Source organism: Phaethon aethereus, assembly GCF_964289735.1.
Source record: "Phaethon aethereus genome assembly, chromosome: 2".
Classification (NCBI taxonomy): domain Eukaryota; kingdom Metazoa; phylum Chordata; class Aves; order Phaethontiformes; family Phaethontidae; genus Phaethon; species Phaethon aethereus.
The window spans coordinates 78,136,132-78,159,694 of record NC_138582.1 but is presented as its reverse complement, the minus strand read 5'-3'; the positions used below and the strand labels follow the sequence as shown (position 1 = coordinate 78,159,694).

Genomic DNA, 23,563 nt, shown 5'->3' with positions numbered 1-23,563 from the left:
TTGGATTCCACATCCCTAAAAACATAACCAGTGTTTGTGTACAGAAAATTTCATGTGGTTAGAAAGTTTCTGGTTTCTTCCAGGGGTTAGAAAGTACAGCAGCACACACTAGGTCTGTTCACAGACCGATGCCACTATAATACAGGGTTCACTATAGGATATCCTTTTCTTATTTCATAACTTGTTACGATGATTTACTCCGCTCCTCAGTTTCCATAATCTTGCACTTCTCACAGCTGGCTCTCAGTGCCTGACATTTGTCAGTAATTCTCCTTTCCAAGTGCTCAGGACAGCATTGAGAGAGAACACCTACTACCTAGGTTAGGCACTGGTGATACTTAGATTAGCAGATTAGCAAAAGCAGGAATTTAATTGCCACTGAAATCAGGGGCCCAGATCTGTCACGCACATGATGGAGAGAAGCAGGCACCTTCACAGAACAATGAAGAGAACATTTTGGTTACTTAGAGTGCTTAATGTAGATGATATAAATAAGACCATGGAAACATATAAGGTTTAATTTTCGACATTTCTTTCACGTTTTAGTCTACAAACTAAAGACTCTAATAATCAAAATACTCAGTCTCAGTGTATGCGATAGCAATGGTAGTGATAATAAACACCTGTGCAGAAGATCAATGTTTATTATACAGGGATCTTCCATTTTTGTTCTCTGCTCCTATAGCTTGTATGTTTTTCAAAAGGTCACACTGAAACACCACTCTTGTAGTACTCTTGGGAGTGTTTGTTTTGAGGTGGTTGTTTTTTTTTTTCTTTGATGGAAAAGAAAATATTTTCTAGCCATACAGCAATTATGTATCTCTATACAAAGTGCTACATGAAGATTTAGCCTCTTGTTAGCTCTCAAGTGGCTTGCATTTGCCAATGAAATACCAGCTTTCTTTGGGATCTAACGGCCAGTGAGTTTCATGTCCTCTTCTACCTTCCAGGCCTGTCCTCTTCTTTCTCTCATTAAGTCCCAATCTCCCCATAAAAACTCGATCACTAAATACATAATTTGAGAGCTCTGAAAATCACTGCTTTCCTTTAAAAGCTTAAACATCACTCTGGCTTTGGGGCTGACCCACACAAATTGCACTAGTCTCCTGAGAGTGGCTAAGCGAACGCTAATTTCTACAAGAAAAGTAGGGGGAAGAATGAAGTACCAGACACTACACACTGCTGTACACATTCGCCTCAGCCACCAAAATACACCAATAGACAAACAGTCAAAATAGACTAATACATCAGACCAAGAAGAGTAGTTTTACAGGAATGCAGACTAACTACTGTGAAGTCCAAATTTAAAATAAGCACAGGTCCTGATTTATCAACAGGCATCTACATATCCTCCCAATCTGGTATTATCACTTTCTACAGTTTCTTGACCACTGCTTGCCACATCATTGTTTGCTACAGTTTCATCATATTATTGAATGTACATTTAAAACTCTTCCAAATTCTTTCTTAAATTAGTAAGCTTCCCTCTTTCAAAACTGTTCTCTCAGCGAGGATGAGGAGAAGAAAGAGCCCTCATGGTGAAGAAAATTATCTCAAAACTGCCTTTCCAATACAATTTGACCGTGATTGTACCCAGTGACAAGGAGAACTTCTTTCTTCCTGTGGAAAAAAACAGTACATTTTTATATAGAAAAGGCTTCCTAAATACCAGCAGATGCTTTGCTGTCTACACAATTGCAATGTATTTGTGAAGGCAGGATCTCTGAATGTGATGAATCGTTCACCTTCTGAGGCTGCTTCTCAGCATGAGTCCAGACAGGCATACTGTCAGGATTGCTGTTTGCCAGCAGCACCTACTTCCACTGCAACCAAAACCCCTCTTGTATTATGAGATGTGATACAACCTAAGACTAGCCCAGTGGCACTACATGGAAGAGGCGGATGTATACACCTGCCAAGGGTGATTCATGGGGAAAACAGTGACACAGTAGCTCCTAAATCCTTCCTGCCCCAGAAGAGAGAGCCCTTTACACGTGGCTCTCAGGACTCTCTGGTACAACAGCTGCCTAAAATGCAGAGAGAAGCGTGACAGAGAAACCCTGTCAACCCAGAAATGGACACATTAATATCAGTAAGTATCCCACCGGGAACGGAGGACTGCAGAAAGTGGAAGCTAATCAAAGCCTTACCTTCCTTGTACTGTGCTTTTCTGCTCTACCCCACTGGGTAAAATAACCGTGAAGTCCACCAATCTGTTTATCATGTTCTCCTTCATGCTCACAAAGCTCTGATCAGAAGTTACAGCTGTCTCTGCAGGTGACTTGTGTTCACTGTGAGTTCTACTTGCTGCAGAAGGTTGATTTGGAGGAGGAGGAGCCCGAGCTTTCATTTTTCTCCTTGAGGAATAAAGGCAAGAAAAAAATTAATAATTTCTTGCAACCAAAGTATAAACATGTTAATAAGAAAGTATGTTCTTTCAGCCATAATCTCAGACTGTTTTAAAAAGTTCCTCTAATACAAGCCATTTTTCTTTATCATTAATTTTTTCAATGGAGTTGCATTTTACTTTTACTTCCTCTCTAAAAATAGGCTAATTTTTTAATGATGCACTCACTCCTACTGTTTGGTTTCCATGCCCCAGGGGATGAATCAGTTCCATAATTTGGATATGAAATAATCATTATTCTGTCAAGTATGAAGCATGCTCCTATGAACAGAGAAACAGAAATACTGGGTCCAGTTCAGACCTGACTCAAGAAGGAGTTATATTTACATAAATTAACGTTTCCTCCAAGCCAGAACAGCAGGACTGGAGTCAGGGTGAGGTTTCATTCAGCTATATTTGGCTTCCACAGTATTACTCTACTTGAAATATTGTCTCTTCCTCTGCTCTGAGTAAGTAGTATTAAATTTGGCTCCTCATACTTCATAGGGAAGCACCACGAAAAGGTCAACCATGAATGATACCACTTCTTACCATGCAACACTGAGAGACTGTAGCTCTTTGAAAGCACCCTGAAGAGAACTCATTCTGCAGTAGCAGGCTATGCGCCATGTGCGACATACAGAAATGTTGCATCAACTTGCACCAAACAACCAGTGTACTTTACAGAGATAGCAAACCACCACAAACTCAAAGTTTACTTCATTGGCAAGCTGTCAGACAGATAAGTAACACATGTGCCCTGCTAAACTTCTGGATACCTGGACTCATACCAAGCACATGTCTAAGAGGATTAATTCTGATGATTAATATCCCAGTGACCTCTTCTGAATAGATTTATGCCTAGTTTAAGTCAGATTTTAGTGTAACAGATGGAAAGAGCAGTAAAATATTTACTGAGAAATTACTACGCAGGCCTACTGCCTGCATTTTTTAATCTGCTTGTTTTTAGGGTGCAGGAAGAGATGATGATTCTTCACATCATTTTCACCCTGTGAACAATATAAACCGAATCCAGAAGAGTACAGAAAAAGCACTCTAAACCTTAAAAGCCTGCAAAGCTTAGTGGTTGAATCAGCCAAGGGCAAAACTTGTTCAAGGTAAAAAAAAAAACCCAGGAACAGGATTGATACCAAACCAAACTCTTCTTTAATTAGAGACAACCTCTATTCTCACAGATAAAAAGGCTAAACATACACTTTGGATTACCAATGTAAGCTCCTGGTAGAGAAAAAAGTAAGAGCTACATCAGATTATTAAAAAAAAAAAAAGAGTTCATGAACAGTCCAAACTCTCTACACTTTAATCAGTATTTGCATTTGACCAACAATTTCTATGACATGTCTCAACTTGCAAAAAATCACTATACTGCCCTGAAAATGCACATTTCAGTGAGACCTCAGCAGGACACTGTAAAATCAGCAGTGATGTAGGTACTTCCTTTCATTTCCTGTGTGCATAATAAACCGCATTTGCTACAAATATGCAGGGAGAGCTATTGCCATATTTACTAGCATACAGCAATTTTTCCTCCATGGGAAATTTTCCCTGAACGTTCACTTTTTATCCTATATACACCCAATGAGTCATGCAGTCATCATTCACTAACGTGCACCTCCTACACTCCTCCCCATGGAGGTGATGATAAAAAGTTCAAAGCTTTATTATTCGTCAAACCCTGACATTGTACATGTCTGTGAGCCAAACTCTTAATTTATTTACTTGTCTATAAAAGAAAAAAAGAAATTGTGATTCATCTTCTGTTCAGATCCCTTTACATTTGGCTACAGTTGTTACTTGTAAGCAGGTGGTGAGAGACATAGGAGTGTTGCATAAATCCAGATCACGCCGACGTAGCTTTATATTTAAACGTAATTGGTGCAACATTTAAGTACTTCAGCTCAATTTACAAATTATGTCATTCTTGCCCTCCATAACATCAACTGCATCAATATAAGTAGCTACAGAGAGTCACATCAACGTGTTTCTTAATATAGCTTTTCTTTTTTGTTTTTAAAGCTTGTCCTACAATGTGGGGGACAATTCCAGTACAGTGCTCCTAACAAAGTTCCAAAGGGGATGGGAAGAAAAGAAGCAGGCAAGTGTCCTGAGCCTGGCAGAACTAGGTTTTTTTAATTATGATTTACCTGGAGTTGCAAATTCCAGAGAAAATAATGCAATGATAATAAAACAAACATGAAACTGAAACCAGCTGAAATGGAGGAGACTTGAAACTTCAGGGGAGAATTGAAGAATGACAGAGGAATTGGAAGTAAACTGTGAGTACACTACACACATTTGTTCCCTAGCAATAACAGAAAGCTGCATCTGGTTTTCTGAAGGAACAGACAAACAAGGTCAGACACCTTATTACCAATTTATAGCTCTGAGATGGGAGTGCAATTTTTATTTTATTGCCATGAAATAATTAGTCAGAATACATAAATAACCTACCAGCACTGTTCTTGGTAACAGCATCAGGCTTCCCAAAACGAAAACCAACAAGCAAACCAACCAACAAGACCAGTGTTTCCATAGTACAGCACATAGAAGAAACGCAATAGAAATGAAGAAAAGTTTCACCAGATTAAGAACATCAAGACAAGGTAACACGAGCCCTTTGGACCTACACTTTATTAATATGTAACTTCCACGCAATAGGATGCGACCTGGACTTTATACTCCCATGCTGAAAAAAAATTATCTTGGTTTCAAACAAAAGTGGTCCTGGAACTTCCACCCTCATGGCAATGCTATGCAGAGATGGTCTTTCTTCAGATAAGGTCTAACATGCACACACACACAAAACATAATGTGATCCTACACATTTTCATGATGCTCAAAAAAATCTGGAACCCTCTCTGCCCTGTAAGGCAAACGCAACTTAACAGGTATATGGAGCAGACTTCACCCCATGGATGTCAGCAGGAGTTTCACAAGAGCTCCATACTACATCAGTCTGTAGAATCTGGTCCTTTCTACGTCAGTTCTCTCTCTAACCATTCATTTTAAACAAAAAAAAAGAAAAAAACCCCAAAAAACCCAACCCAACCCAAGTAACAACCAACCCTCAACATAGCAGAATTACAGGCAACATTAATTTTTGATGAACAAACTAGCACAGTCCTCCAACTGAGACAAGTAAATTTGCAATCTTGTTAATGCATAAGGCTGGAACAGCTGCAGGGGGTTTCTCCGTGATGTTCGCATGCACCCCATCTCATAATGGGGAGGAACAGATCAACATGAGAGTGCTCAGTGATGAGCACAGTACACAAATGCAGTGTCCCTTCGGTGGAAAACAGGAGGTATTGAAGTAAACATTCTTGACTTTCAGGTGATTGTACGTCTACAGTCTTTTGAGGGGAAATCCATGCACATTGCTGTTTGAGGAAAAAAGCAGATGAGTACCTTCACTCGCTCACTCTCTCTCTCTCTCTCTCTCTGGCAACTTGCATAGCGAAGCCAGAAACCCAGCCTGGAGGCACAGCTCGTACTCCAAACCATCAAGATACAGACAGCATGGTAGACGTTGCTCCTGCCAAGTGATCCAGCCTGCAAAGCAGATATCCTTCAGAGCACATTTCTTTTTCACTCTTTGCTGCTCATGGCAAAGCAAAGAAACCCCTGATCACAGTCTGGGAACACACCCATAAGATAGGAATTAATAGTATGACAAGTTACCTCTTTGTAAGTAAAATCCTTTCAGTTTCTAGACACAGCAGCTCAGAAAAATTATCACGCAACACAAATGTAAAGGAAATACAAACAGATTAGCACCAACATAAAACCACCTCAAGAATTTTGAAAACAGAGAACAAAAGTTAAACAAAACCCACAGAGATGGAGACCAGAAACCAGGAGAGCATGATAATGTCCATGACTACTGAAGAGGCAGGAGTTCATCCAGACAACCCTGCAATGTAAACTGGAGCTCTAGCTCCATTCCACCTTGCCATCTATAACACTTAACCAATTAAGAGTTTTTGGTTTGCTCTTTATTGGGGGGAGGGGTGTAGAATAAAAAAAAAAAATAATCAAAGAACATTCTCAAGTTTACTTAGTCTATCACAGGCAAAATATACTGATTCATAAGAAGTATGTGCAACACTGGTAACTTACACCTTTACATGTCTCATACGTAGTAAGTAAATTACAGGTCTAAAATACATTACTTCTATAGTAACTGGTTTCCAGTATTATTTTACAACATTTCATAACATATATAATATTACACTTGCTAAACAGCTGGAAACCTTCAGCAGACATCAAGATCCAATGAACTGGATTATTTCCATGTTGATATGGCTCAGGGAATTAGGGTTCCCTACTTTACTTTATTTTTTTAAATAAGATTTTTTTTTTTAAACAGTCTTTACTCTGAATTCCCTGGCTATTATGGTATATAATTATTTTATGCTTTTCTCTTTTCAAACATTTATTTGAATTTTGTATTACTTTCAAAAGATTATTCCATTTCTAAGGCAGGATCACACTGACAGACATGATGAAAACGATTCCCTTGCGGGCGTGATAAAGTCACCCAAAATAGACAAGAAAAAATAATTTGTTTTTGGCAAAGAAATGAAAGTTATTTAATTATATTTTTGATCTTCCATTTGATTCTACTGATGAGAAACCCTACAGCTTTACGTATTTTAAAAATAAAGTTTTAATGCCAAAAGAAAAAAAAAAAGACCAGAAGCAAACTGAGTGAGAGCATTTGTAGAAGAGGCAGCAGGGATGGAATTACATGACCATGCTTGCCCAAGGGTGAAATTAAAGAAAAACAAACAAAAGTCAAGGTGAGATGTCACATTCTAATGGATGTCATTCCTAACATTGTACCTGTAATTTCAAACCTTTCACAAACTTAACCAATCAATCATTAAAAAGCACTGTGTTGCAGTTTCCTGGTCTCAAATGTACAAGCGAATAAACTCATTGTTATACAGTTTGCTGCCAGGGACATCTCCCCAGATCTGATCCATTTCATGAGAGGCTGAGATGTGAGACCTGGCCACTCCACTGCTCGTGAAGCATCGCACCGCTGCCAAACAAGGGCACACCGGCTTCCATCTGGCCGGGACTGTCCTGGTTTCAGCCAGGGTAGAGTTAATTTTCTTCATAGAAGCTAGTGTGAGGCTATGTTTTGGATTTGGGATGAGAAAATGTTGATAACTTGCTGATGTTTTGAGTTATTGCTAAGTAGTCAAGGACAGTCCAGCTTCTCGTGCTGGCCTGCCAGCAAGAAGGCTGGTGGTGCATGGGGAGCTGGGAGGGGACACAGCTGGGACAGCTGATCCAGGCTGCCCAAAATGATATTCCATACCATATAATGTCATGCGCAGTATATAAAGCTGGGACGAAGAAGAAGGAAGGGGTGGAGGGACGTTCGGAGTTACGGCATCTGTCTTCCCAAGAAACCATTACGCATGATCAAGCCCTGCTTCCCTGGAGATGGCTGAACACCTGCCTGCCCATGGGGAGTGGTGAATGAATTCCTTGTTTTGCTTTGCTTGTGTGCGTGGCTTTTGCTTTACTTATTAAACTGTCTTTATCTCAAACCATGAATTTCCTCAGTTTTACTCTTCTGATTCTCTCCCCTGTCCCACCGTGGGGGGAGTGAGTGAGTAGCGGCGTGGTGCTTAGTTGCCGGCTGGGGCTAAACCACAACAGGGACTCAGACTCCTGCACTGACACTGCATAGCTGAACTATCAAGAGCTCATCCTCTGCCAGGAACACCAAAATGCTTTGTTAGCCTATGGCTGGTATCCTCAAACACACTTTTTTAATACATCACCCATACTTTTGATTGAGAGTGCGTTATCTTCCAGTAAAAGCCTCGTCCTGCTTCCAGTTACTGAGGTGTTCCCTCAAGATCCAGTACAAAGCAGTTCACATACCAGTTTCACGATACAGTCACTTTTTAGGGCCAGAAGAAACCATAAGGACACTAACCTGATTTCCTGTCGTGCCCGGGCCATGCAATTCACCCCAATGCTACTTTAGGGAGTCCCCATTTAGACTGAAAGCAAGGACAGACCTGTGCGTGGAGTGGACTTTAACTGATCAAGGAATCACACTGCAGCCTGCAAATGGTTTTACACCTATTCACCACAGTCACACTAGGGAGCCTCACAGACCTACCTGTATCAGTTCCCAAAACAAAACACAAGCCCTAGAGAAAATCTTTTAAAAAGGAGCCAAATCCCAGGATTTGGGTAGATGCCTGCTGCAGTTAATGAAAACACTGCCTGAATAAGCACTGCAAGGTCTGGCCTAAGAGCTGTATCACAGGACTTTTGAGATACCACCCACACGTTCAGTGTGTGGCAAAGACCACACTACATGCTGGTGCCATCATGTGCAACTCCATCAGGCCGTACATCAGTAAAGAGGAATGAAATAGGAGAGCAGCTAACGTTATGTTATTATTTGCCTCATCTGGTGAAACACAAGCTAAAGAAAAACAGAAGTCTTTTGTGGTTAAAGCAAGAAAGCATACATGAGTTATTCTATTTTGGAACGTTAAATTCCTGCGATCTAAACTGCAGTATTATCGCATCTCTGAGTCAGAGATACACCAATAGTTTTAACTCTTTAGCTTGGGAGATGCGAGCAGAACAAAACCCCACTAACAAGTAATACTGGAGATTGTATGGAGAAGCCTCACCTTCAAAAAAATTTGGTCTAGAAAAGTAGAAGTAGAAAAACAGCACACTAGGTAGGGTTGGTGAAACCTTGCTCTTTTCACAATGACATCTGCCAGAGGAGAAAACTCAGATGAACCAAAACACTGACAAAGGCAATATACATTTAAGCTTTAGGATGCGAATGGTTAGCCACCAGCATCTGAGGTAAAACTACCTGCCATTTTCACACTGACCAAAATCAAAAGATTACCAAGCAATGGCTGTTGAAGTGACCTGCAGTGGAACAAGCAATGATACAGTGCAAAGCATTCAGTGACCAGCCATCCAATCCTATTCCTGCCAGTATTTTTGACTTCTTTCTCCATTATCCACACACTCACATTGGTTTTTCACCACTTATCAAGTACTGAGCTATTAGTCTCACTCCCTTCCAAGCAATAATAATAATAATAATAATAATGAAAATACTAAGGGAAACATCATGTTGCTCATGCTCATCTGCAATGTTATCCAGTTCCTTCACTTGTGACTAAATCAGGCTGCTTTGAATGGTATGCTTGAATAGGAAAAGAGAAGGATGCTATTTTATGTTACTGACGCTTAAGCACAATGGCACTGGTTAGCAAAAAAAAAAAAAAAAATTTCTATAGCATCCCAAACGTACTTAGAGAAACATCCAGAATGCTACCGCTTATACAGTAAAGTGCCCAAGCCCTGCTGTCAGGTCATTCTGTTCTGTTCTTGGTGCTCTCGGATCTTCATTGCACTGTTTTACGGATGCTCAGTTTAGCAGATGGGAGGCTACAACCGTGCAGACAGCCTCCACACACCCAGTTCCCCGCAGATGGCAAATCCTGTGGCTGAACTGCAAAACCTACACGGTTAAAATATCATTAACTGCTGAGACAATTAGTGAGATTTCTCAGCATTATTCATGAAGTTATAGTCACGTCCACGTTGGCTAACTGGATTCTTACTAACCATGCTCACCTGTGGGAAAACACTGGCATGAAAAGAAAGCCAAGAGCATTTCTAAGCAGGCTGGAATCATTGCTGGCATTGCATCCTCTGCACGCTGTGGGCAAACATGCATCCTTTAAATGCACTCACTCTACTGCACGTCAGCTGCGTTTTTGTGAGGACGCTACAGCTCTCACCTCACTGTCTGTGCTGGGTGCCACAACTCCATGCTGAGCTCTGTGGTAAAACTTTTAGGTCTGGAAAGGTAATTTATTAGTTGGAATAGGATTTATTAACAGCCAATAATTACATTAGTATTCATCGTGTTTATTAATAGCAAAGCAATGAAAGCAATGAGAAGAAAATTTGTTTCTAGAGGGGTCAATGACTAAAGATATGATTACGCAAGCCTGAGGCTAGCTCAGAAATACTCGCACTGTATAGTATGTCCCCTGAAGTCATAGGTGCAGTACAGATTTCGGTGTGGTTGTCCTTTCTTGGTCTCTTACCAACAATCACTTTCAATAAGGCTATTTAAATAAACAAATAAAAAAGTTTATTGCTTAGCAACACTGATTTATAAACCCTCCTGTGGTGACTTGTACTGCCAATTAAGATGCAACTTCAAGGTGCATTTGCACTGCATTACTGACCAAATGTATCTCAGACTATGCTCTATTTTTGTGCCCACAGACTTTTTAGCACCGACTACCACCTACCGAGAGTCACTCTCTAGAGGCTTAAAGACTCTGTAGATTAGGGCCCTACAGCATTAAAGTGCTTACTTTATTGTCTGTTCACAAGGGACACAGAAGATTGAATAGTTTTGAAAGAACCAGAAAAAAACAACAAATATATGGCTAGTGAAATTTTGATGTGATTTACTGTGCTGGCTAATTCCTACTTTTATAATTTGCTTACAAACTCGTGAGCACTTCAGTGGAAAATTGCTGACATTACTATAGGACAATATTCCTATTGATACCTGCTTCAACCAGAAATAGCCTTAAACCAGTGCCCATCTGATGTGCAGATGGGGAACAATCATGTTTAGAATGATTACTTGCTTAAATAAGTACACCCATGGTAAACATTAACACACGTAACTGTGAGCTGACAAATCCATCATTTCTCATTTAATGGGAACGCTCCAGGAGTATGTTACCGAAGTTCATTTCACCCTTATACAAACAGATCCTACAAAAACAGGCAGGCAATGGTAGTTGAGCTCTTTGCACAATTAAACCTATGTTATTGCACCTACCTCCATGACAAAGGTTTTAATTCATCTGTCTCAAATGGTGGCAAGATTACAGTTACTTCAGAAAACCTACACACCCTAATGTACCAAAAGAAGAAGGCACAGACACGAAGTTAAAGGTTGTGGACCAGAGGGAGGCATCTTGGCTCAGTTCCAGAGCACCCCTTAGATCCAAAAGGGCTTCCCAAAACAATAGAAATACATACTTCTAGGTGGAAATTAAATTAATCAACAGCAACTAACACCTTTTCTGAAACCTAATCTCTGAAGCTAGATGGTCCCCAGCAGGAGAGACACAAAGCACGGCAGGCAGGCCCTACTAAAGCCATTTATTTTCCCGCAGCACTGAGCTCTCCTAAGAGGAAGAAGGCCTCTGTGCTTCCTCTCAAGTTCACTTGCCCTTTGAGAAGCACTCATGACCTTGTCACACTGACCTTACATCAAATTTCTTGGGGCAGGGAGAAGAAGGCTGCAGTCCAATGCCCACTGTTTCTATGTATTCAAAAGTCTGGGTCTGCTGATACACTGGAGGATAAAGGAGACACAATTTACTTGCTTTGGATTGCCCCATCTAGAACACCAATGACATGAAACTACACTCTTTTTTTTCAATCTACAGTTATTCTGTAAATTCTGACTCTGTAGAAAACCACGTCACCAAAGCAGCCAGCACCAGAACTACAGGGCTGACAACCTTCTCTTTAAAACTAGAAAAAGAAAACCCTAAAAGATCTAACGATTTATTTTTTGTGAAGTACCGTTTACATTCACTTGCAGAGAAATAGAATCAGAGATGCCAGGAAATTCCTTACTCTCTTAATCATCTTCTTAATTAGCATTTATAATTCAGTCTTAATTCATACTCCATCACACAGTAAGAAATCACATACATCAGTATATTAAGAAAAGGTTAATGAAGCAAATACGCAGCGTCAATGAGGTAAACATTCAACACAACAGTCTTTACTGTTGTCAGAGCCTGTACTCATAGGCTGCCACAGGTGCTTTTATCAGGAAATCCCACTGTTTCAGCCGATTTTCTCTATGTATTTTCCTGGTGCTGATTTGCTTAATAAAAACTCTTATGAGAACCACATATATTTTGCTTTTGCTTTTAAGATATTCCATTACTTTCTAAATGACACAGAAATCAAGTACTTCTTAGTTTAAATTGAAATTTAAGTATTTTGTTTTATTAAAAGCAAATCATAAACTTAATTGTAAAGCAATAAACCATACTCCAACTCTACACTGGAGTTCAGACCTACGTTAACATAAAACAGAAAGTCTGATGAAAAAGAAAACTGCAAATGTTAACACAGATAAATACAACATCAAACAGCTGATTAGTAGGACTCTGGTAAGAACAGAAATGTTTTAATCATTCTTAGATGTCAGCAAAAAATATTTGTTTAGATAGTTTCCATTTAGAATTCTGTTTAATGTATCCTGTAGGCACATGTGGTACTTAACGGATTTTAAATCTCACAAAACAAAAAAGGATGTGGTATCAACTGAGCGCTTAACAGCCTCATGCAGCGCAAACTGGAGCACACTATGAAGAAAATCTTGATAAATCAGGCATGTCAACACACCCAGACAGTATCAGAGAGAGGAAGCAGCCAAATACCCTCCCTCTTTATCACACACATTCAAATCAGGAACAATTATTCTGGGCATTTTACGGATGTGTGGCACTGGCTCAGGACACAGGAGCCAGAGAAGAGTCTGGGCCGTTATGGATTTTATGGATTAAAACCAAGACCTTGCATCACCCCTGTTAGCTGACTGGAAGCCATGGGAATAGTGTTACACGTTATAAATGAGAAGACCTTACCAAGAGAGCGAAGGTATCTACCACTTAGCTTTAAATGCTACTCGGAGATAACCCAACGCAAACATGCTTGAGGCTGCTCTCTAAGTACTGGTGGGGCATCACAGCAGCGACAGCAAGATTTATGTAGACATGCCTGAGCTAGCTGCAAACTCAGTAGAGCCTACAAAACCCACACAAGAAGCAGGGCATATCAGACTACCTTATAACACGAACTGCTATAGTTACACTAGAAATGGCAAAAGGCACACATACCTCAAACGCAAACACCAAAAAAACATGGTAATTAGAACTGGTCTTCTAACGAAGAGAAAAGATTTCCATGTCCTTGTCAAAAATAAAGAAACAGCAATATTAATGTCTGATTTCCTTTAGCTTCCTTGTCTTGTCGGGACTGATTTTGATATTAAAAAAAAGTCTCACTGAAGCTTTTCTCAGTTCTGGAACGCTTAATGCCTGTTTTCAACACTGGACCTTATCCCGTAGCCTTCCTCTGAGTGGGGTCGTTACGAGGCCTCTCCTCTCTACAAGCCACCAACTTTCCAGAGACTTATAAAAAGCTATTATATTAGGCTTATCTCTCCCTCTGTCAATTAAACTGAAATCAAACCAATGGCTGAAAAAATAAACATTTTTTTTTTCAAGAAAAGAACATAATCAAATAAACTTAATCTTACATGAAAATCATGTTAAAATCTGGCATTGCATGACTACACAAGCTGTTGGCAGCCTATGCTGAAACAAGGGTGCCTGTACCATCTGAAAGCTGCCACCTGGGAACATTGAATGAATACAGAAGAGGGAACAGAGTTTCCTCCTCACAGTCAGTAACAACCAAAACAAAGAAATCCTGTACTCAGTCAAGTCAATAGGAGTTTTGCCACTGACCTTGCAGAAAGCCAAGTTTTCAGCCTGGCAGAACCTCAACAGAGCTCGGTTTCATCTCTGGGTTGACAGCCGAGCTTGCTGCCTCCCCCAGTTTGAAGACAACTTTCAAGACCCAGGACAAAGCCAAGCACTGGCAGCATGGCACCTAGAGAAGCTTTGGGATGCTGAAAGCAACTGCCCTGGGCATCCAGCCAGCTGCCTTTTAGATCCGCAAAGGCACAGTTCTCTTACATTCTTACTACATCTTATTGAAAACTGAAAGTATCAAATATAACTAACGTATCACAAAAAAAAAAAGAAAAAAAGGGAAAAAAAAGAAGAAAAAATGGAAGGGGAAAAAAATAAATCCATGAAAAAAGGAAGCAAGCCTATCTTCATGCATTACCGCATTACCACCCTGACTTTGTATCATTTCCGATCCTAAAATCACTCAGAGAGGTCAAGGAAATCTGAGGATGCAAGATAAAGTCAGAGCTGCCACACCACAACCTCTTTGGTCACCTCCTCTGAAATAGGAAGGTCAGTGGCATAGTGATAATTGGTGAAATTACCAGCATACAGAGAGCACTCCCTGAGCCAGGGCCCAGCAGTTGCTCACTTGACACATGCTGGCACTGTTCTTCCCAAAGAGTGATGAGGACACTCAACCGCGAGCAGACCTAGCATCCTTTCTGATTGTTTATCGGGCTTTCCTGGCCAGGAAAATCCTGCATGCAGCTTAGAGAGCAAGGTTCCTCCAAACGCTCCTCTTCTGCTGAGCCCACCACAAACTGCACCCAAGCAAAGCGGCAAGGCAGGAGAAACACAGAGTGACATTTACCAAAACAAAAGTGAAAGGAACTCGCCTTCCTATCCGAGTCACAAGTTTCCCACACTGAATACAGGGGCAAAGGAAAGCATCCCGCACCTGTGGCTGCTGCACCGTGTAATTGAGAAAAGCACAGGCATGCTTCTCACCTTCACACGACATACAGCATGTAAATGCTGCTTTTCCCTTACCCAAATGATACCTGTGCATATGTATTTGACGTAGTAAGAATGTTACCAGGATATATGCCATTGCTTCTGCTTCTGAGTCAAGAGTAATACATGAGAAGTAGGATTAAATACTATATAAATTGCATCCATTATTTAGATTCAGCTACTTCTGTGCAGCATTGCTTTATTTTCTATGCAACTTCTAATACAATACACCTCTGCAGTACTTTGAATACAGAAATCATTAGAGACATCTACTGACACAGGCACAAGCAAAGTGGGCTGATTGCTCCTTGTTGCTCTGCAGAACAACATCTCTGAATCGTGCTGGCAAAGCAAGAATGCTTCCAACCCAGGCTGCAGGCACCCCAGGCCTCCTAGCAGGCTAAATTCAGTCTCACAGCATCAGGGAACAGGATCAGCCAGCGAAGGATGGATGTGTTCAGGAAACTGCTAGACCAAACTTTTTTTCTCCCATCCCGATCAAGTAGGCTATTATATGCCAAAAATATTACCATTCCATAATGGAAGACATGAGAGATCCACAACCATCTGTGTGTCATCACTGCCCATGTTCAGAGCTAGGGCAAGAGACGCTGGAAGCATTTATGCACCATGGAGTCATTTGTTGCCTATACTGTCAGTATCAAATCCTCACAAGAGGATGTGCTGATTTTGACAGAGTAAAAAAGGTCTGCTAAGGTCTGCTAAGCACAGCACACTTAAGCTTTTGCCTGGCCTGTGAGTGCCAAAAACTGTTTCCTGCTATCAAATCCCATGTATTCTTTGTGATTTGCATGAGGCAGCACATGAATGCCTGGAAGCAGGTGCCTCCTAACATAAGCAGCAACAGAAAAAGTCCAACCCGAGTGAATCAAACACATACACAAACACATGCACACACATACAGAGATTAGCCAAAACGTTATTTGCAAGCAGTCCTGTTTCCCTCTCAGCATCCAAAGACTTATTAATATATCAACCTTATTCCAATTATCCTGACCACGCTGCTGTTAAATGCAAGCTATGCTTTATCACAGATGTCCATAACCACTGCAACAGGTCCAGAGAGATGGGGTAGGAAGAGTGAGAATTTCATTTCACCACTGCTTCTTCTCTCAAAGTAAATAATGAATTAAAAGCGTAATCTTTCACTGAATACCTGGCATGTTGATAGTCTTGGCAAATGACAACTAAATTAAACATATATGAACGGTGTCACATAACAAGTCTAATCGCTTATTTTTAAACTTGTAAGAGTCTGAACAATTGAAAATATCTGGGTTGGGCTTACGAAGTAATTCCACACACCCTTTTCACGCACTCAGTCTGCATAGCTGGCAGTAGTAGATGGCACTGAAAAGAAAAAATTCTGAAACAGGAAGACAAATAAGGAAAACCTTCCTATACTCATTGTATTAATGATAAAATAGTATGTAGCATAATATTGTTTTTAATTTCTGCTGCAGAAAAGGATGGGACAGGCTTAGGATGGGGAAAAACCTCTGTATAGGATGTTAATATTAAAGAACCAGCGGTAGCATGAAAAAAAAACCACTCGATGAAAATAAAACAGCCTAACCTTAACCTTACTTAGCAGCCTCTCCCTTGAATCAGCAAAGTTACACTTATGAAGAACTAGTGTCAAGTAGACAAGCAGTGTGCTTTTGCATTTTAATTATGCATACGCATACAAAAAGGGAATTTCTGTCAATCCTTAAACATCTTCAGTGTTGAAAGAAGAAACAACTAATGTTAACAGAAATGTTATTCTGGTTTCATTTGGTATTATTTAACAAGTAACCTCTACAGCTAATTAATTCAACCACTTTGCAGTTTCTACTCCATCCAGTTCAAAGAAAAGCCACAGACATACGTGGCCCAAACAGGGCTCCTTATTTCCAAGTATTTTCCCAGATATTTCCTTGATATAAATTGGGGGTGGGGGCAGAGGGGAAGAGTATTTAAAGGATATGTATACAGGCCTGTACATCTAACTAGAAAACCGACAGCAGCCAGCTGGGTTCAGACCGGCAGCCTCATGCTGGTCCTCATGTGGGCAGTGCAGGGGCTGGGCGCAGCCATTTCTTCCCGCCGTCCCTTCCTCCTCTCCCTTGTCTCCCTCCTCAGCCATCTCCTCTGCAGGCTGCAGCCCCTTCAGGGTGCTACCAGCTCACCCATGGTGCTTTGTGTCGCACCGGCCCCACTGCTCCTTTGGCTCAGCTTTTTCTGCCCTTTCTGCCCCAGGCTTTTCCTGAGGCGCCCGTCTGTGGCTGTGGGGCTCTGCTGTGCCCTGCGGTGGGGCCGCTGGAGCCAGCTGGAACCGGCTGGAACCGGCCGTGTCCGGCGTGGAACAGCCACGAACCCTCCGCACAGGGGCCGCCCTGCAGCCCCCGCCTCCACACCTTGCCAGCTACACCCAGTACAGTTAATAATTAGCAGCACTGGCTTAAAATGAAGAAGCAGAGAAGAAGCTTCACTTTTCATTTCGTTTCTCCAGCCAAGGAAAGTCACCCGCGAGTCTGCAGCTGAGGCACAAGGAAAGGATGCGGGACAGTGAGGTCCCACCCATTTCTCTGCTGCAGGCAGATCCCTCCATAACTGGAGTCCTGTGTCCAGCTCTGGAGCCCTCAGCACAGGAAAGACACGAACCTGTTGGAGCGGGTCCAGAGGAGATCACACAAATGATCAGAGGCATGGAACACCTCTCCTGTGAGGACAGGCTGAGAGATTTGGGGCTGTTCAGCCTGGAGAAGAGAAGGCTCCGGGGAGACCTTATTGCAGCCTGCCAGTACTTCAAGGGGGCCTATAGGAAAAATGGGGACAGACTTTTTAGCAGGGCCTGTTGCAACCGGACAAGGGGTAATGGCTTTAAACTAAAAGAGGGTAGGTTTTGCCTAGATAGAAGGAAGAAATTTTTCCCAATGAGGGTGGTGAAACACTGGCACAGGTTGCCCAGAGAGGTGGTAGCTGCCCCATCCCTGGCAACATTCCAGGTCAGGCTGGATGGGGCTCTGAGCAACCTGGTCTAGTTGAAGATGTCCCTGCTCATTGCAAGGGGGGTGGACTAGATGAGCTTTAAGGGTCCCTTCCAACCCAAACTATTCTATGATTCTGTGATTCTATAACCTGGGCAGATCCCTCTACCTCTTCCAGCTCACCCAGTTTCTCCTTCTCTGGCAACACACATACTACAGCACTGTGCTCAGACACTGTGGAAGTGGAGAGCTAACAGAGATGAAGAGAGAAATGATGTTTCCTGATGACACGCCCAGTGATCTACCAACAGGCCAATCTGCAGCACCTAGGCTGCCTGAGACCCACGGGTGGTTTAAGTGTCAGGCTGTGTGCAAGAAGCCTTTGTGAGAGACAATATAGTCTCTGGCTATAGAGGAACACAAACCAACAGGGGCAGTTGAACATCAGCAGATCCCACTAAAACCCAGGGTCATGCTGAGCCCAAGAAGGCTATGCAGAAAAAACCATGCAGAACTCTTGGGACCAGTTCATCCCTCCCTCTGAGCCACTCACTTCACCTTCACTCCAAGTCGAACATAGTATGTACTTTATGAAACTACACAAGAAAACTATGACGGCCAATGAGGAGCTTCACCTGTGGCACAGAGATGGTCGAGTTCCTTGTTCTAAGGCCACCACCATGGGATGACATACTGCCTCAGGATTTTGGCAAGAGGACTTTGGTCTTACCTGTGTCCTGCAGCTTTTACTGGAGGTACACCTACAGAGTCACTATCAACACAGAGTTTTCAATTATTTTGAGGAAAATGAAGTTACATTTCATTTTTGCTCTGATTTTTCCCCTCACTCAAATCTAGCACGCTAGCAATATAGAAATGTTTTACTCATAAGTATGAATACTTTCTCAAATTTTGAAAGTCTACCGTCAACAAGCTAGACCCATTTAATTTAAACACACTTACAAAACTTTCATGAACATTGAAATAAAATGAACGACCCAAGCACCCTGTCAAATCAAATACATAAAGAAGTAAGTGTATAAACTGCAGTTTCTTAAAGCCAACTCAGGGAATGCTACTTCAATGCCAAACACTGAAGCAAGGCAACTACAGCTTCCTCGTGCAGCAACACAGCCCAGGGATGCAGCAACACACCTGGATGGTGGCAGACAGGCACTGCATACTGCCCAAACTACAAAACCCCATCCCTGTATTTTTACTTCAGGTTTTCAATTATCTTGCTACTGAATACATGCCAGTAAACCAAGGACTGGAAGCATTAAAATACTAACTTCTCACACAGGTTAAGTCGGCAGTCTTACAAACAAAAAGGCAAATTCTAAGACTCCTACTAAACTCAGGATCTCCAAAAACATCACATTGTTTTAAAAAAGCAAATCATGACACAGAGGTACCTGTCACTGTAGGTAAGGCACTTGTACTCCTGCAGCCATCCTTCTGCTCATACCCTCGCACCCTTTTCCTAAGTCAAGAGAGAGCTACAGTGGCTCGAACACAGGTTTCTGAATTGAAGAGTTTCCTGATCATTTGCTGTGGCCACATGTTGGTAAAATGGGTGTGTAAAACCCCATCAAGGAGTATGCATCTATTTAAATGACTCACATGTATAGCATTGCTTCTATCTTCAGAGCTTTAAAACCTGCTGTGTTTCTTTTTTGAGGGAAGAAAAGGGGGGGGGGTATTTATTCATATTGATACTGAACGCTTGTCTCTAGATGTTGGCAAGTATTTTTAAGGAACCAACAATTGGGTCAGCTGTTTGATCAGAGTTTTAAATGAGCACATATGCGTGAAGAGACATAGGACCGGTGAGGCTGAGGTGCCGCCCGGGGGAGCTCTGCCACCCCTGGGACCACGAGCAGAAAGGCCTCCCTCCACACGAATTTAAACCCAAGCTTTAGCAGGCTGGCAGCAGCTGCTCATACCCTGCGCTATTCCAGCATTTCAGATGAGACACTCCAACTCGTGTTCTTTTAAACACTATTTTTAGCTACTGCATTCTTATTGTTCATGATGAAAAACAAATACGAGAGCCAAAAGAGAAATCCCCTTTCCTTTGGCAAAACTGTGCTAATTACACCGTCATTAGAGAACGAACTTACTCGAAGCGCAAAAGGCATCTCAGCTAACTATATTGGCTGGGGTGAGGAACAACAACAGTCCGGCCGATTTTGTACCAACCCCTACAGAAATAAAATTGATAAATGGTTCATGACCTTGGTATGTGACTCAGCACAGTCCATTACATTAATGGAATAACCCTAGCTTAACCAATGAAATAATCTGCTCCTGTGATCTCTTTAACACACACATACCCTATTGCCAAATTTTATTTCTGAGGGAAATTTGTGTCAAACTAATGGTGAAATTGATATCTTTCATTTTTTTCATATTAAAAAAATAATAAATTGTACAAAAATTATTAAAGGAAACTATGCACAAGGCCTAGAGATTTAAAACTGTTTCCAGTTGTCATTAGACCAACAGAACTAAAAATGTGTATGATTAAAAGATATAAGTGAGTAAGTATGTAACTTACTTATGGCAGTCTATGATGATAACTTAGAGAATGGGAAACCAGTGGTTTATTTTTTATGATCACTTCCTGATTATACAGCAAACCCAAGATACAATAACAGCAATGCTACCCTGATAAAATCTAGTAGCCTAGGACCGAATATGAGTCATGTCTTTGGGATGGAAGGCATTGGGAGAAAACAAAAGAATATGAAAAGCACAAATCAGAAAAAGAGAAAAAATTAACTTGCAGGAACAAAAGCAATAAAAATTAAAGAGAGACACAGAAAGGGAAGGAGGAGACAGACAAATGGCCTGCCAGATCAATCCTTTCTTGTCAACTGCTGGTAAGAAGGTATGCTTAAAAAGAACGTTGGACTACTACAAAGCTGAAAAACTGACAGAAGGATGAAAAAGCCTAAATCCAGCTGTGCAACAAGGAAGAGGACACATGTCCTTTTCTCTGAAAATGCTCATTATTTTTCATTATATCTTATTACTGAACCACACATTCTCATCACACTTTACTTTTATTAATTACCTGTGTCCTAAGAAGGAGTAACATTTTACATTTTCAGCAAAATTTGTAGCCGTTAGTAACAGGCAAGCAAGCTATTCCTTTCTGTAAGATGGAAATTGAGAAAAAGAGTGGGGAGCAAGTGCCCTCTACCTCCAAAAATCAACAGCAGGGCCAATGGAAGAATTCGATACATGAACTACTAGATTTTGCTGCTCTGCCCACACAGGGGGATTAAGAATTGGGGTTTTCTGAACCTAACCTCCTACAAATATTTTCATTAGCTAACACTAAGAAATCTGTTGTTCTGCAACTTGGCCCTCAGTTTAAAACTCACTTTTATGTTTTTAATTATTTTTTAATAATGGAAGTGACACTCTATATAGACTTAACCAAAGGCCGTTTAAAATGCCATGCTTTCCAGCTGAAAAGAGTCTGCAGAGAAACCTAGTACTGCCAGATACCCAGTGTATCTGTTCTTTTTTTCAGTAATGTGCTGAAAGCTAATCTTCGGTATCACAAGTAAGCCATTGTGTGCAAAAAAAAAGACCACTGTCTCTACTCCTGTTGCATATACAGTAGCTATTCTACAGTACCCCATTTTGGAGCAAGAAGGAAAAGCGGAAGCAGTTTCTTACTGTCAATATAACAGGATTATGCATGATGGGGCACATCCATTTCATGTTGCGGAGAATAAGAAACCAATGAATTAAAAAAAGACTCTTTAAGCATATTTGACTTCCTGACTTTATTAGTATTTTTGTTGAAAGTGCTTACCAACAGAAAAGTGCTTAATACTGCACCAGTCATACTTATTCTACAGTTAGATACAGATCCTGAAGCAGTGGTTGCTCGTTTTTCCTCATATCAACTTACTCATGTCTGGTTTAATTCTTCACTAGATATTCTGAACACATTTTCTGTTTTGTTCTAGATAGTGGGAGATCCTTGGCAGCACCAGTGGTTGAACTGAAGTCAACCAGCACCATAATTCATGATTTCTCATTATCTCTCCATCTGATGCCAACTAGTATCACAAAAAAGTAACAGAATACTCAAGTTTCAACACAAGCTTAAAGGAGAGGAAAAACCCATGCACATTAATAATTTCTGCACTTAGGGATACACTAAAACAAACTGTTCTTTCCCACTCTACTGTAAGATCTTGCATGTAACAAAACTTTAAAAATTGCACTAGCAGGGCAGCTGAAAGATGGCCTAAGAGAAGGAAAGGGATCTGACATCTGTCCAAGATGAGAAATAATGTTCTCACGAGCTACAGCAGCAGTGCAAATCAGTTTATGATACACTCAAATGCAAAATGAGTTTAGTCTTGAGTCAGATCCACAGCTTGAAAACAGTTGGCATGTTGCAGTATTAGTTCAAAATGGCAGCAATTGGTTTTTAATAGTAACAACCAGACTTCTTTCACCTATTGGATTGCAAGTTCTCCAAGAAAGCACAATAGCAGGTGAAGAACATGCCAGCCCCTATGAACAATATATGCTAAAACAAGGACTCCCAGGTCACAGTGAGGTAATGGATGAGTGGAATCCCACTGAAGTATGTTTTTAATATATTTTATATCATTATAAATTTATTCTAGAAAAGCCACTGTTATTCTGAAACCTTGGTCCTATTAGTCTGATTTACTTCCTGGAAGTGAGCTACACATTCCCTCCCATTACCAGTTTGGTCTCAGACTAAATACAGAACACTACCACTTCAGAAATGCTCCCAAAGTTTCTGTCTCTATCTAAAGTTTATGGTCCCCCATTTGTCATAATCTCCCAGAGAATTTGTACTTCTGTATTTTACGACAAAAATTTGACATTAAGAAAGGACAGACAACTCAATAGCATGCATTACTGAACAGCTGTCACACAAAACAAAACTCACTTATTTTGTTTTCTCAAACTGAAAAAAAGCCCTCACGCCTAAAAAAGTTAATGAAACAGTATTTGCTTATGTTGCCTCATAAGAAGATTCAACATCAAAAAAATAAATTCCCTAACTTTTCATAGCAGTGTCACCAAGAGTCACAGGACAAAAATTTGCCTCTGTTTCATGGTAGCAGATGGTCTCCTGTGCTAACTATTCGTGTGCTTTGGTCAAATCAAGACTGGCAAATGACACCTTCTGTAAAGTCTCCGCTTTCAACTACCCTTTCCAGTCAAATTGAAATCCCACATATTTTGAGGATCTAGGACGTACAAAGCACATGAATTATCATTATAAGCAGCAGCCTGCTTTTGAACACCTCCCTTCATGCCCTCACCGCTGTATTTCCACTCAAACCTACAAGTTAGCATCTGTGCCTACCTGCCTGCTCGGGGACTCGTACAATACGCGGTAGGAATCTGAAAGCTGAAAATCACAACTGACTTGTGGGTGAAAAAGTAGGAGAGATTTCCTTCTCTTGTTATCTCAGGCGTGTTGCTGTACATGCTTCTTCAAATATAAAATCTAAACAGCTATGCCAACTTTCTTTTCTAAAATGACCCATATAAGGTGGTATATTTATGCCACTTTCTCTGTAATGGTATTT

At 41.0% G+C, this 23,563-nt stretch overlaps 1 protein-coding gene across 1 annotated transcript in view; it reads right to left on the bottom strand.

The window, feature by feature from the left end:
* Positions 1–23,563, bottom strand: part of COBL (cordon-bleu WH2 repeat protein) — a gene marked incomplete at both ends in the record, with an annotated part of 183,717 nt that overhangs the window by 139,405 nt on the left and 20,749 nt on the right. Inside the window, one exon of the mRNA XM_081996446.1 lies at positions 2,151–2,357. Coding sequence (XP_081852572.1) covers positions 2,151–2,357 — 207 coding nt within the window. The remainder of the gene's footprint in view (positions 1–2,150; positions 2,358–23,563) is intronic.